Source organism: Pteropus alecto, unplaced genomic scaffold, assembly GCF_000325575.1.
Source record: "Pteropus alecto unplaced genomic scaffold, ASM32557v1 scaffold131, whole genome shotgun sequence".
NCBI lineage: Eukaryota > Metazoa > Chordata > Mammalia > Chiroptera > Pteropodidae > Pteropus > Pteropus alecto.
In genome coordinates this window covers 22,612,974-22,627,544 of record NW_006434709.1, presented here as the reverse complement: position 1 = coordinate 22,627,544, position 14,571 = coordinate 22,612,974, and the positions used below count along the sequence as shown (strand labels likewise).

Sequence of the window (14,571 nt, the reverse complement as noted above, 5' to 3'; positions counted from 1 at the left end):
CTGAGCTCCTGATGGATGGTGTTGGGAATGGCCTGGCTAAATAAATGAGGCCACTTTGCAGAAGAGACACAGGAAAGAGGCACTAAGATAGACAATAACAATGCAGCCCAGCCTCTCCAATAAACACACAGTGGGAAATTTCCAACGAGCCTATTAGATGAGAGGAAAAGCCACACTTGAAAATTTTTATCCTTTTTTTTTGAAAGCCTGCAGCAATTTTTTTATAACAAGACCCTAAGTGGATCTGGATTAATATGGTAAAAGATGTAAAAAAGACTCTGATACCACCTCGGAGAACTCTGTCAGAAAGTGACTCCCCTCTTCCCCTGTCTTCCTAGATAGAGCTGTGGAAAAAAGTTTGTCAGTGTGCTTTCTCTTACTTGCTCAGCTCACCTGATTTTTTTTTTTTTTTTTTTTAACTTGGTGATTGAAATGTACTTTGGGCTGCTGAGCCTTTCAAGATGCTCTGAATTTGTTTTAGGTCAATAGTTTTATGTGAGAAACATACTCTAGGGCAAATTGGTTTGGAGAGAAAAGATGTGGAAGCAGTTATAGTGTGAAAGACACATGTTTAGTCAGCCCTGACTACTCAGTGATGACAAGAGGTGGTTTTTTTTTGTTTGTTATTAAAGAAATGACGTATGGGACAGGGGTCCAAGAAACTTGATAAAACATTAATTGAAATGAAAAAGCAGGAAAATAAGGGTCTGTGAATAGTAGGCACACGAGAATATATTAAAGTTGCATTACTAAAGTTTGATTTTACCAGGGAATGAGTTACATGCTTCATTTTGAATATGAATTACCTAATGCAAAAAGTCATAGATATACAAATGTGAACTTTCTGTTGAAAAGATTAAGCTCTTTATTTCCTTTAATTACAGATTATGTCTACTTTGAGAATTCCTCTAGCAACCCATACCTAATCAGGAGGATAGAAGAACTCAACAAGGTATATATACACTTGAGTGTTCTTGATTCTAATATTAAAAAATAATTGTTTTCCATTGACGGTAATTGAGTAAAGGGCACAAGAGATAATTTTAGTTTCAGTCCCAGACTCTCTGAGATTTCAGATTAGAGAGTTGTTCAGGATTCTGAAAAGTCTTTCGCTTTTTATAATTACCACTGATACTAAATGTTACTGAATATTTAACATATGCAGATTTTCTACACATTGCTTAGAACTTCTCAGAGCAGGTCACTCCTGTAACTCAGTCCCTTTTTATAGTTACAGTCGTAATTCATATTTCTTCCTTTTTCCTCTTCCAGCTTTAGAAAGAGGAAGCTAGGAAATAGAATATTGAAGAGAATTTGTAAAATTCTGGACTAGGCTAACTAATAAGAATACAGTTTTGGTTTAATATAAAGTGGCTTTGTATTTTAGGCTCAAGTAAGTAAAATTTTTACATTAAGGTTTGTCCCCGATCGCTGGGTGTCCGGGACATCAGAAACATTATGACTTTATAGTAGATGAGCTTTTACAGTGGAGGCACATGAAAATAGTCATAAAACTACATTGAAGTATAGATTTCTAATGATGCTCGGGTTTCCTCCAAACCACTTTGAGTGTTATTTGGGTAGCTTATGAGAATTCATAGTGTTAAATGTTTGGGGCTGTCTAGCTGATTGATAACCTTCCCTCCAAAATACCATTTGGAGACTGGTCTAATTTTGAGTTTCAGGAAGCCAGATTTGGCAAAGGGCATTACTGGCTTAAAGCTTTGAAATCTTGGTTTGCTTCTGGGATTACCGCAGTGGCCTTTTTAAAATTTCTGTAATATTTGAGACTATCACCAAATGAAGACAATGGCCTCAGGACTGGATCATTCTGTGGGCCAGAACTGTCTCTCTTTGATCTCCATTCTTGCTGCTCTCTGCCTCATTCATTTGTCTCTAAGTACGGCAAATGGCGCTGTTTCTCCCATATACCCCCACCCACCTTTAGTACGCTTTGATTGTTACCATCTCATGTACCTTGCTCTTTTTTCGATATCTTTTATCACCTTCAAATATTCTTAATTATTGTATTCATTTGCATTGCCTATTTTTCCCAAACCAGAATGTTAGCTCTACACATGTAATGATCTTTTCTGTTCACTAATGCATCCCAAGTGGCTGGCACATAGTTATAGCATTCAGTAACTATTCATTGAATTAATGGATTTCTCAAAAATCTGGTATTAATCCTTGTACATAGTTTTACTGTTTACAGAGTGTTTTGAATTATTCATTTCACAGACATTTCTGAGAATCTGCTACTTGTCAGGCACTTTTAGGAATTAAGGGGTGAACAAAAATAAAAATAGGTCCGATGGTAGAGACAGCCTTCAGCCAAATAATCCCATAAATAGAAGGAAAATTGCAGCTATGCTAGATTTACAAATGTCAGAGCGTGATGCTCTGAAAGTGTATAATCTGAGGATTCACATTTGTTACCTCTTTTGAGCCTCACAGTAACCTAGAACCTTTAAGGTAGATGCATTATGAATTGTAGTTGTGATGCGCACAATGGTTAAATGACTGGGTTACACATCGAACTTGAACCTGGATCATTTCACACTCCTTTATCATCATGTTACCATTCACTTCAAAAGTATCCCCCTCCCACCAATCTTTACCTTTTACCTGCCCCTTTGCTTTCAGCAAAGAGGCATTAATATAATTATGGTCCTTTGGGAGCTGGGGAAGACTAAACTATGAGAAACGGGACTCTAATTTCAGATAATGGCAGTTTGGATGGAGTACTGGTGAGCAAGAACTGAGATTGGCTAGTTAAATATTAAGTATTTGCATAGGGCCTTTATTTCCAAAGGGATGTGAAGAAGGTATCTCATTTTAATTAATTCATTAAACAAATATTTATTGAGTACCTATATTAGGCTTAGAGATACAACTGAACAATATGGAAATGGCCTCTGCCCACACAGGGTCTACATGAAGGAGATGGCGACACATGAAAAAAATGAGTTAACAGGAATAAAGAAAATAGCAATAGGTGTTAACTTCCGAGAAGGAAGTAAGAGCCTTGACATAAGGAGTAACAGAGGTCACTTCCTTTGGATAGGGAAAAAAAGGATTTCAAGGACATTGAGGACTAAAGGATGAGAAAGAGGTAGCCATGGGAGAGAGGCCACAAGAGTGTTCCAGAAAGGCCTTAAGAAGGTCAGAGGTCAAGTTGTCAAAGTCAGTTAGAAAATCCAGATGATTTTAAGAACACTTGATAGATATTTGATAAGCCAGGAGAAGGGAGGGGTGTTAACCTATTTTATTAACTATCATAACTTTTTTTTAACCAAATTCTTAAGAAAAGCTGTCAATCACCATTATTATAGAAAATTCACTTTTATAAGATGGCTCCTGGTTTTTTAAAAAATCCTATTTAAAATGTTACTTGTTTAGTTTGAAAGCTGAACTACACTTTTTTTTTTTTAATTATACTAATAGATTTTAGTCTCAAATTTTTCCAGAAAAGTTTTGAGAACTTTTAGGTATAAAACTAAATATCAATAGATGAATACAGTTCAATATTGTTTATTTTATAATCCCTTTTCCTCTCTCCTAATTTGTTCTCGGATATAGTGAAGATGATCTTGGAGAAAGAATAAAAGGTTAAAATAGAAAAAAACTTTTTGGAAAATTTTATTTAGTCACTATCTAGATTGAATATTGCTCTTGCTTCTAAAGATTAAGCCTGCATACATGTTGAAAGAAATCTTTGAGCACATAATCAGGAAGTTTTAGGTATTATGCTTGTGGATAAATTAGCATGTTATTTGCTATTGTTTTTTATTTGTTTGTGTAATTTATATGTGTCTTCATATTCTGTATATTTTATTAGTCTTCTAACTTGCTCTGAGATTTTTAATGGATTTTAATTTTTTTGGTGGGGGAGGAGAGTCATTAACTTCTCTGAGCATCTGATGAAGCACCCTCCTTTCTACTTGTTCTTCACTTTGGGTAAACTATAGACTTTCTGAAATGGAAAGTGTTTTTTAAAAAAAAATTAAAAAAATAATGTACTCGTACTTTCTAAGTCTGAGATAGAAACAGACATGAGTATGAGGTTGACTGAAGTGATTTTAGAGCTTAGGGAAAGCCTCTTACTGCTAGAGGATATTTTAGTAAACGTGTTTGACAGAATAGAGATTTAAGAGGCTGCAACCTAAATGGAGAAAAGAACCCAGGAAAGAAATTCATGTTTATGGTGGGTTCTTCTTTATACATGTCCTTGCTTTTCCCATCTGTGGGTTATGCTCAGTGCCTTCCTTTTACTCAGTCCCCCAGGCTTCACCTGTTGGACTCTTCCTTTCCTAACCGACTGAGGCCCCTCTACCCCATTTCCTCCTTGAAGCGTTTTTCTGCCCTTCCTCCAACAGGTGGTACTTCCTGCCTCTATGAATGAGAAGTGGAGTCTGGAGGAGAGAGGAGGAAGTAAAGGAAAATAGTGCTGGGAGTATTGTTGAGGATGTTTTGCCTTTATGCGTTAGTAGTGGGGAACCAGTGAAGGTTTCTAGTCATGTGAGGGACAAGATTACACCTGGGTTTTGGAAGGTTGGAGAGGAGATAATGTGACCAGGCATCCTTGCTGGAGTGCAGGCTCAGTGAGGACGGGCACCATGTATCTACAGTGCTTAGCTCAGTGCTTGGATACATAGGAAAGGCCCAGGAGAAATTTAGTGAATAACCAAAGAATATGCACTTCTATCTACATATATATATGAATTACCAGACTTTATACATACTAAATATTTAGCTTGGGTCTTTTCAACTGCTTGTAGTGAAGGATTTTAAAGAATTTTCACTATCTTAGACTGCTTTTGTAAAATTTTAAAAAAGGTAGAAAAATGAAATTTGAAATAGGCTTATAAGAATACAAGCCCCTCTTTTTCATTGTTAGATTTAATAGCTGTAAAATTAACTTTCAATTGCTATGATATGCTTACTCTTAACCTTAAACTCTTAAACTCACCAACAGTCTGTACTGGGCCTTGGACCGCAATTTGAGTAGCCCAGCTTTAGAGGGATGCTTGGGTGAGTGGGGGTGGGAGTGGGGGTGGGGAGTGGAGGGTGTAGGGTGTGTGTAGTTCAGAAGAGAGTATTTTTTTTGAACTGTGCCCCTCTACCCCAAGTAGATTTAAATAAGAATTTAATTAGTTTTGTAGAGTATCCCTATGGAAGGAACTCACTGGTGAGGCAGAAAAAAGTATGTGTTGAAACTCTTGCTTTGGGTTTTTAACATACTTTTGTGTCAAGAAGACAAAAATAAAGTCATTGATAGATCTTATTTACATGGAAATAGTGGCCCATTCATTTAGCAGATTGTTGGATGATTACTTCTGTAGGATATATTTGATCACCTATTGTGAAATATAGAAGCTCTTTGCTTAGGATTTAATATGATTTCAGTTTTAAGGGGCAATATTTCTACAAGACTATTTTTCACTCTAAAACTGCTGCTGAACTTAAAATAGACAAATTTACTGCAGCACATATATATTCTTATTTCTTTATATTTAAATATATCTGTAAGCCCAGAGAAATTCTGAAAGTTTGTTTTCAAATGTGTTTGAAATTGGAAATCGCAATAGCATTTTATTGTACTATATGTGTTTTTACAAGGAACTTTGTAATGAATGATTGACCTTCTTGAAAGCTCTCAGAATTCATAAATAGGAGAGTTGGAGCCTGGGCCCCAGCTGCAGTAAATTACAACCTAACAATATTGATTGTATTCGAGACTGTAGTCAGAAAGAAATAAGAGCTTCAGTGTTCATAACTCAAGGTTTTTAATACTTTCATATATGAAGGTAAAGTTAAGTACTACTAAGATTATTGACTTATGAATTCACAGAGTCTCTTGGGCTGGAGAATGCTCTTCCAAGTCATCTGGTCCTTTCTGGCTACCCCACACCTACAGAACTTCATCAGTCTAACGTAGGGGTGTTCAGGAGAGGGCTGGGTGATTTTATTCTTAGCCTGTGCTTCTGGAAGTGGGTTTGGAGAAGATACGTTTAACAGTTTTAAGTAAGTTATGTTGTGGCTGTTGAAGTTTTTGGAATTAGTTTCTTAAAGCTAATCAGATTTAACCATGTCTGGCTTTAGTTATTAAAATGGTTTGATCACTTTAGTTTAATTGATGCCAGTAAGTTATTTTATGTTTGACATTTTGGTTTCATTTGGAACCTGGACAAATATTGCTCATCCTTATTTGAAGTTTTCAGCTCTCTGATTATCCTGCAGTTGTGGTTGGCACAGTGTAATGAGAGTGATCTTATGATTGTGCTGTTTCTAGTTTTGTTTTATAAACTTTGAATTTAATATTCAGTACAGCGATGACTTTTATCTTTCTTATTTTTTAGACCGCAACTGGCAACGTGGAAGCAAAAGTAGTGTGCTTTTATAGACGACGAGATATTTCCAACACGCTTATAATGCTTGCAGACAAGCATGCTAGTAAGTTAATTGTTTTTTTCCCTTGGATTAACACAAAAATGTTTTAAGTCTTTCGTTTTTCATGTGAAGAAAAATACTTTTTTTGTTACCTATAGTTTTTTGCTTTCTCGTTTGTCTTCCTATTAGTTTAGATGACAGTAATTTTTTGGATGGTGCTTGGTGTTTTAGGATGTATTTTTTTTTTAGGTTACATTATGTGCTTATCAATTAGTCAAAATGTTGAAAAAGAAGTTGTTGCAAGTAGGCTTTAGCAGACAATTAGGGCAGTGTTTTGCCATCTCCTATTTTCGATGGTGGTTTGAGGGTACGTGTATGAGGAAATTTATATTTCACTATTATTTTTTGGAGGACTTTTTTTCCCCCTCTAAACAACTGGGTAATATTTACATTTTAAAAAACTTTGAGTATTATAGGTATAAAGTATTAGTATGTATGAAAAAAGTGCTATAAGAAGTGCAAAGTGATATTTTGATGTGAATTCTTATAGATAGCAACTCTGAGTGCTTCTTTATAGTATAATCTTTATTTTTTTGGTCCAATCAACAGCTTTGACACATTTTAGCATCTATGATTTTTTTAAAGCACCAAACACAATCATAAAAAAGTGATTTAAATTTTAAGAAAGAAGGTGTATGTGTATTATAAGTACTTTGTCTTGAAAGCCATTTTCATTCTACAAAATACATGAGACCAGCATCATATGGATGTGTATTTTTCACTTTGATACTGCGATCTGTAATACTTTGTTCATCAGGATTCTGAGGCTTTAGAAGTGATCTGGTAAAGGGTAAGGGAGCCTGTTGTGTTCACAGGTTTGTTCTGTGTCTGCTTGAGAATTATTTTCCCACCGTGTCGCCAGTTTAAGCAGGCAGATCCCTTGTCTCATAGATTAAATTCCTACTATGTATTCTGCTGTATAGTTCATGGTGTTTTTCAATTTTTTTCTATTTTTATATAGGAAGTGTTCATTATGATATGGGTTGTTGTATAACACTTACAAATTAAATATTGACAGATTCAGGGCATTCATGTTTGTCCCTCATGTGGACCAAAAGAATTGCTTTAAAAAATGACAATCTAAAATTTGGCCAAAATCTATAAATTCAGTGTATTAGTAAAGTGTCTATGCAAAATATTTGGATTTTATTCACTGTTTACAACATAAATGTGAGAAAGATAAAATGTCTCATTTATATTCCTATACTTTCAGACTTAATTTAGTTTCTAATGTAGCTTCTAAACTTGTTGCTGCAAAGGTAGTGAAGTATAAAGATTGTTAGTGGATCTGCTAACTATTCATGGAAGGTCTTAGCATGCCTGCATCTTGGGGCTATTTTAGGCTTCAGATATAGAAATACAGATTTTTCAGAATTTACAAGAGTCTTGATATTGACTCATAGAAACCAAATTTTGAGAGACTTAATCAAATTATATACTGGTAGTCATGCAGCTTAGAGAGACACCTGGGTTCAGATTCTCGTTTGCTACTCGGTATGAGAAAATTTCTTCTCACTCATCTCCATTTTTCTCATCTGTAAAGAGTGATTGAATAAAATCACCTTATTTTATGCTGTATGTATTTTGCTGCAATTAAAAAATTGATATGAGAGTTAAATGACCCAAGGAAAAGGCTCTTAATGGGCGTTCAGTAAATGTCAGTTGGTTTTTCTGCCTCCTCAGTAATTGTAGGGCATCTCTTTGGGTGGATTACTTCAATCTATGTTTACTTTTTTCATTCATAATTTATTGATTTTACTCTCATAGGTGACTATATGTCTAGGTACGGTAGAGTTAGAGGTATCTTACTATTTCTGTTGGTAGTGACTGAAACAGAGTGGGGGAGAACAAATAAAATTGTCTGAAAAATTCATGCTTTATGAAGAGATTTTAAGGGAGGATTAATGGAGAGAGTGTTATGTATTAGAAAGATTTAAAATCTGGAGTCCTGGGTGTGGATGACACTTAAATTTCTTGAGCCTTAGTTTACCCATTAAGAAGCACCTGGAGCAAGCAAAGTCACCAGGGATCTCGATGAACAGAAGCACTACAAATAGAGAGAGAAATAAGAAATCACCCTACAGCGTTAGAAGGTAGGAGGCGGTGAAGATGCAAGGCTGCCCGGTTCCAAGTAGCTGAGGGGCACAGAGGGTACAGCAATGGCAGCAGCTGCCAGCAATTGCAGATGCCTTTTTTTTTTTTTTTGGTGAGAATGAAGTGAGCGATTTGTGTGTGTGTGTGTGTGTGTGTGTATTTTTTTATTTTATTCAGATGCCTCTTAAAGGGGACGTGTCTGAGCGGACTTTCCTGGTGATGGACCTGCTTGTTCCGAGCACCAGTGCCGGGTTGGCTGCATGGGGGGCACCAGGGATTTACAAGGGAACAGTGATTTGTCAGAGTGAGGGCTAGAGGTGAGGCTCTCTTCTTGGCAGAAGTGCTGGAGGTGTCCATTGTTCCTCTGTTGAAAACCTCCCCTCTCCCAGTGTGCAGCCTCAGAGTTTCCATATCTGAGATGTCAAAGAACTGGATAAGAGGTCACTCCGCCCAGAGGATTCTTTGAAACTCCACCTCCTCTAACGCCGCCCCACCCAAGCTGCATCCAGTTGTTATCTCAGGTCCGGTGCTCCTTGTTGAGCAACTCCAAAACTCAAACTGGTGGCAGCTGGCCTCGGTTTCCAGCGTGGCCTCTTGAGGCAACTATAAGCACAACATATGTAGATTGCTTGCTAAATCTTAACAGTTCAGTAAAGCCGGAAAAAACAAACACCCGATGTTTCCATTACTCTGCTTTAACAGTTGCCAGTATATGACCAATTCATTCATCTAGACCCCTACTTGATTGCCGTATTACTTTAAAGCTCATCAGAGAAATCTTACTATTTCATCTGTAAATATCTCAGTATGTGTTTCTAAAACACATGGCCTCATTCAAACTTACAGAGCGCTACGAATATACAAGGAACTTCTACATGCCCTTTACCCAGATTTAGCAATTTACATTTGCCCTATTGACATTATCTTTATATATATTTATATGCGTAAATGTGTATATATATATATTTTTTTTCCTGAATAAGTTGAGAATCAGTTGGAGACTTTGGTAGGTTTTTCCTAAATGCAGGAAATGCTTTTACATAACCATGATATAGTAAACAAGTCAGGAAACCTAATATATAAAACCATTATCTTACTCACAGCCCTTATTCAAATTTCATGTCCCAATAGTGTTCTTTACAGCTATATATTTTTTCCTTTGTCTGGAATAACATCCAGGCTTACACATTGTATTTTACTGTCATGCCTTCTATATGAAACCAGTTCTTCAATCTTAGTGTTTTCAACAAAAACAGGCCACTTATTTTGTAGAATATAGCTTATAGCTTAAATTGTGTCTAATGTTTCCTCATGGTTAGATTTCTATAGGGATGCCACAAAAATGATGATGTGTTCTTCTCAGTGAATTGCGTTAGGAGGCAGTTGGCTTTGTTTTAATATTGGTGATGTTAGGTTTGATGACTTGGTTAAGGTAGTGTCTCTTTGTATTTCATAGTTATTTTGGGGGAGATACTCAGCAACTATGTAAATATCTTGTTCTTGGTCAAACTTTAACCTACTCTTTTTAGCATCCGTTAATCATTTAGGATTCTGTAAACATTGGTATCATTAATATCTAGTTGGTTTTCACATTTCTCTTTTTATGATTATTTTATAGTTTAAGATGGGATCCAAATAAGGTTACCAAATAAGGTTAATAGAGGATAAGTTGATAAGACTCTTAAGTCTCCCTTTTTCCCCCTTGTCAATTCATTTTTTGAAATCGAGATATAATTCACATAGCATAAAATCCATTCTTTAAATTGAACAGTTTAGTGGTTTTTAGAATACAAAGCTGTATAACCATCACTGCTATCTAATTTCAGAATATTTTCATCACCTCAAAAAGAAAGCAGTTACTCCCCATTCTCCTTTTCTTTCAGGCTCTGGCAACCACTGATCTACTGTCTGTCTGTATGTTCTGGTTATTTCATATAAATGTTACATACATTATGTGTTTTTCTGTGTCTGGCTTTTTTTGTTTTCAAGTCTCTTCCTGGTTATAGCATGAATTCTTTTTTTTTTTTTTTTTTTTAGAGTCAAAAGGAAAGTTTATTAGAAAAAGGCAGAGAGTGAGAGGGACAGTACAAGAGAAGGAAAGAGAGACAGAGTAAAGGCACTGAGAGGGACCCCTTCATTTTTTCTTTTTAATAGCTAAATGCTATCCCATTGGATAAATAATACCACATTTTATTTATCTATTCATCAATCGACGGACATTTGGAGTGTATCCACTTTCTGGTTATTATGAATAATGCTGTTATGAATACTCATGTACAAGTTTTTGTGTGGACATTATTGTCTTTTAATCTATAGATATACATTTATTTATATTCATTCTCGGTCTCTCTCTCTTTCCTCCCCACCTCCCCTATATTTTGTTGAAGATAGGAGGTTGTTCATTCTGTAGAGTTTCTTTTGGTCTGGAATTCTTTTGGTTTATTGCATCTCTATTGTGTCCTTTACCATGTTTCTCTGTAGATGGGTAGTTAGATCCAGATTCTAGAGGATCTAAATCCAGGGGATTTTTTGATGGGAGTAAATAGGGGGTGCAGGATTACTTTGTAGGTTGTATTGTGTACTTCTTCATGTATTACTTCATGAGGTCCATAATGAATTGTTGTCTATTTTTTTTAACATTTTACTTTGAAATAATTTTAGATTCATAGAAAATTATTAAAAACATGATCAAGAATTTCCATATATTATTCTTCATCTAGATTTCTCAAATGTTAGCATTTTACTATATTTGGTCTACTATTCCATGTACATATTGTTAGTATTTTTGAACCATTTGAAAGTACAATGAAGGCAGAGTTCCCCTAACCCCTAAAGATACTTCAGTGAATACCTTCTAAGAACAAGGACATTCTCTTATTTAACCTCCGCATCACAGTACTCTAGTCTATAGGCTTATTCAGATTTTGCAGCATTTCCTACTAACGCTTTTATGGCAAAAAATAAAATAAGGATTTAAAAATTACCTTTTTTTAATGTTATCAACTGTTGATTGATGATTGCTTTAATCTATTAAAGTTGCAAAAATTATGCTTTTAATTCTGTCATGCTCTCATTTGTTGAGTGGTGTATTTCTGTGAAGAGAATATTCTCCTTGTCAATTATCGGGTTACTGTTCAGGTTAAGGTCTAATAGGATGGATAGGTTAAATGCTTGATGTGGTTCCTGGCATCCTCCAAAGATCATCAATTTATTTCTTTTTTAGTTTCATAGTGAACTGGAGGATTTGTACATATTTGATATTTATTATCAATTATTATCCTTATTGTTACTCAAGTTGTCCCATCTTTAACCAGCAGGGCTTATTTAGGTTCTGGAGTCATTCTGAAATAAGTAGTTTTTATTATTTTACTTGCTTTCTGGTATGACAAGATATTCCAGACTTACCTTTTCCACTTCTTGCCCCAGACTTTGTCTCCGTGGAGCTCTGGTTCCATTTACTGAGAAATGTTCTTGGAGACTACAATCTGATCATTAGGGGATGGACTCTTTTTTGAGGGAGGGTGGCGCTATACCTAGATTGCCATGTACTTTTAACAAGTTGGACTATTTTAACAGGTTGGACTATTCAGAATTAAAAGAAATCTGACTTGAGTTACTTGATACTGATTCTTCTAAGGTAGTTTCACTAAAGCCAGTATACATACTTTATAGCACTCTTGGTTCTCTTAATCTATTAGAAGTGGAATTTCAGATTAAAGAAGTGATGCCAGTTTAGGATGGACATGTTTCACTGGACTTGTAGGCTCTTTTGCATATTTTAGATATTTTTGACGTATGGTGTATTTTTACATTGATTCTTAAAATGTAAAGCTTTAGAAAATTTTGTGTCACCTTCATCTTTAACCTGTTAGTCAAAAGGTAGAGTGTTTCCTGTACCTATATCCTATTTCCTCCCTTAGTATTTTCTTCCTAACTTTTCAATTTTTATGTCACTTACTCTCGGCTAAAGTTGGGATATAGGGAAGAGTGAAGTGAATGAGGATAGTTCTTTTACTTACTAATGCTTATTCTCTTTGCCCCTGCTTTCCCACTCCAACACATGCATACTTGGAGCTTTGTGGAAGAAGAAGAGGAAAGAAAATGAGAAAATTTACTTATACCTATTCAGAATCACCAAACCAGAATTAGCTGTTGGAGAGAATTGGGGATAAGCTGATCCTGCCTATTTTAAGTCCTGCTCATATAATTTACCAACTTATTAATGATTTTGGCATTTTTATGCTATTGTGAGTAGAATCAGAAAGTGGTATTGGCTATTCTTAAAATTTTAAATAATGAGACATTTAGGATGTGGTAATAATATTAGGCAATAAGGTTGCCATTTGTTTCAGGTAAAAGATGAGGTGACTTCTCTACACAATTGTTATCACATCCTAGTCTAAGTCATGTTCTTATAAAATGTTTTGGTGTCAAAGGGCACATTGGGAACTTTATTTTTTAAGATTCATACAGTATGTGATTAAGAATTATTAAAAATATGTAGTATGTTTAATTATTTCATGGGATTTTGGGCTAAAAAGAGATTTTATAAAAGAATTGACACCTCTTTTTAAAAGCTTTGAACCAGTAATCACAATTGTTCAAAGCACTGAAATTGGATATTTTGAATATATCTGCTTATATGGCTTTGACTCAGACTTTGTGCATTCTGAGTGCTCGGTGATAAATTCTTTAATGTTGGAGGCACAGTCTTGATCATCTTTCCAGCCTTTATATGTCATGTGCATTATAGTTGCTCCATAAATATCTGTAACTTTAAATTTTCCAGGGGCACAAATCTGAACAGCCAGGCTACCAGTTGTTCTGTTTTAGCATCTTGGTTGGTTGAAAAGAATCTGTGGTGGTTTTAAAACATGGTCCTCAGATTTTTTGACATTCCTTCCATTGATAGGTGGAGATCCATGTCTTTTCCCCTTGGATCTGGGTGGGGTTGTGACCAGCACCCTGTGGTAGAAATAATGCTATGTAACTCCCAGGGCTAGGTCATAGAAGGCCATGCAGCTTCCACCTGGTTCTCTTGGAATGTTTGCTCTCAGGATATTCCTGCTTGGAATTCAGCTACCATACTTTGAGAAGACCAAGCCTCATGGGGAAGCTATGTCTAAGTGCTGTGGTTGACAGTCCTAGCTGAGCCCAGGTGCCAGACATGTGGCTGAAGGAGCAACTAGCTGATCCAGCCTCACTCTTTTGAATTCCTACTGAGGCCTCTGTCATTGTGAAGCAAAGATAAGACTTCAGTGCTGTGCCCATTCTGAATTCCTTATCCACTGAACCTGCGAGCAAAATAAAATAGTTGTTGTTTTGTGTCACTAAGTTTCAGGTGATTTGTCACTGAACAATAGGTAACTGGAACATGATCATAGTAGATTTTCTGTTTTTGTGTATTTTTAATGACAGTTTAGAGTTAATATCTAAGCTTATGACTGCCTCCTAAAAATATCTAATGAACTATTATTTTTCTCTGAGTAAAACTCATTTTCTTTTGACAGACTGACTAAATGAAGAGATCTTGCACTGATGCCTTACACTGGATATTTTTCTTATAAATGATTTTTGGCCACAGTGAGCACAAGTCAGGAAAATTGCCCTCTTTATTCTGAAGTGAATTCATCAATGGCGTAACTTGTACAAAAAATGTAAAAAACAAAACAAACTCAATATATTTTAACTGAAACATAAAAGAGAAAAAGTTTATAATAAAATGATAGAATATTCAATAATAATAGAATAATAGAATATGTATTAGGATAATATGTACTGTATTACAATATGTGTAAATTCTGAGTCATGATGTAGTGGAAGATATAATGAAGTTGTGAAATGCTTGCATGTATGCATATAATCACTAGCAATGCAGCAGTTGTAAATTAGACGGATATATTAGGAATACTAATATTTGTTGAGATTCTTAAAAATGGTACTCTCGGTAAGTTCTAAACAAAACAAAATCTAGCCTTTTTTATATATATATATAAAATATTTTATATATTTAAAAAATATATA

General features: G+C 35.3%; 1 protein-coding gene across 2 annotated transcripts in view; it reads left to right on the top strand.

The window, feature by feature from the left end:
* The first annotated feature begins 883 nt into the window (after positions 1-883).
* MTA3 (metastasis associated 1 family member 3) overlaps positions 884-14,571 on the top strand; it is a 113,232-nt gene continuing 99,544 nt past the window's right edge. For both annotated transcript variants that reach the window (XM_025045163.1, XM_025045162.1), the window contains exons 1-2: positions 884-952; positions 6,363-6,456. In XM_025045163.1, coding sequence (XP_024900931.1) covers positions 6,435-6,456 — 22 coding nt within the window. In that variant the 5' untranslated portion in view covers positions 884-952; positions 6,363-6,434. The remainder of the gene's footprint in view (positions 953-6,362; positions 6,457-14,571) is intronic.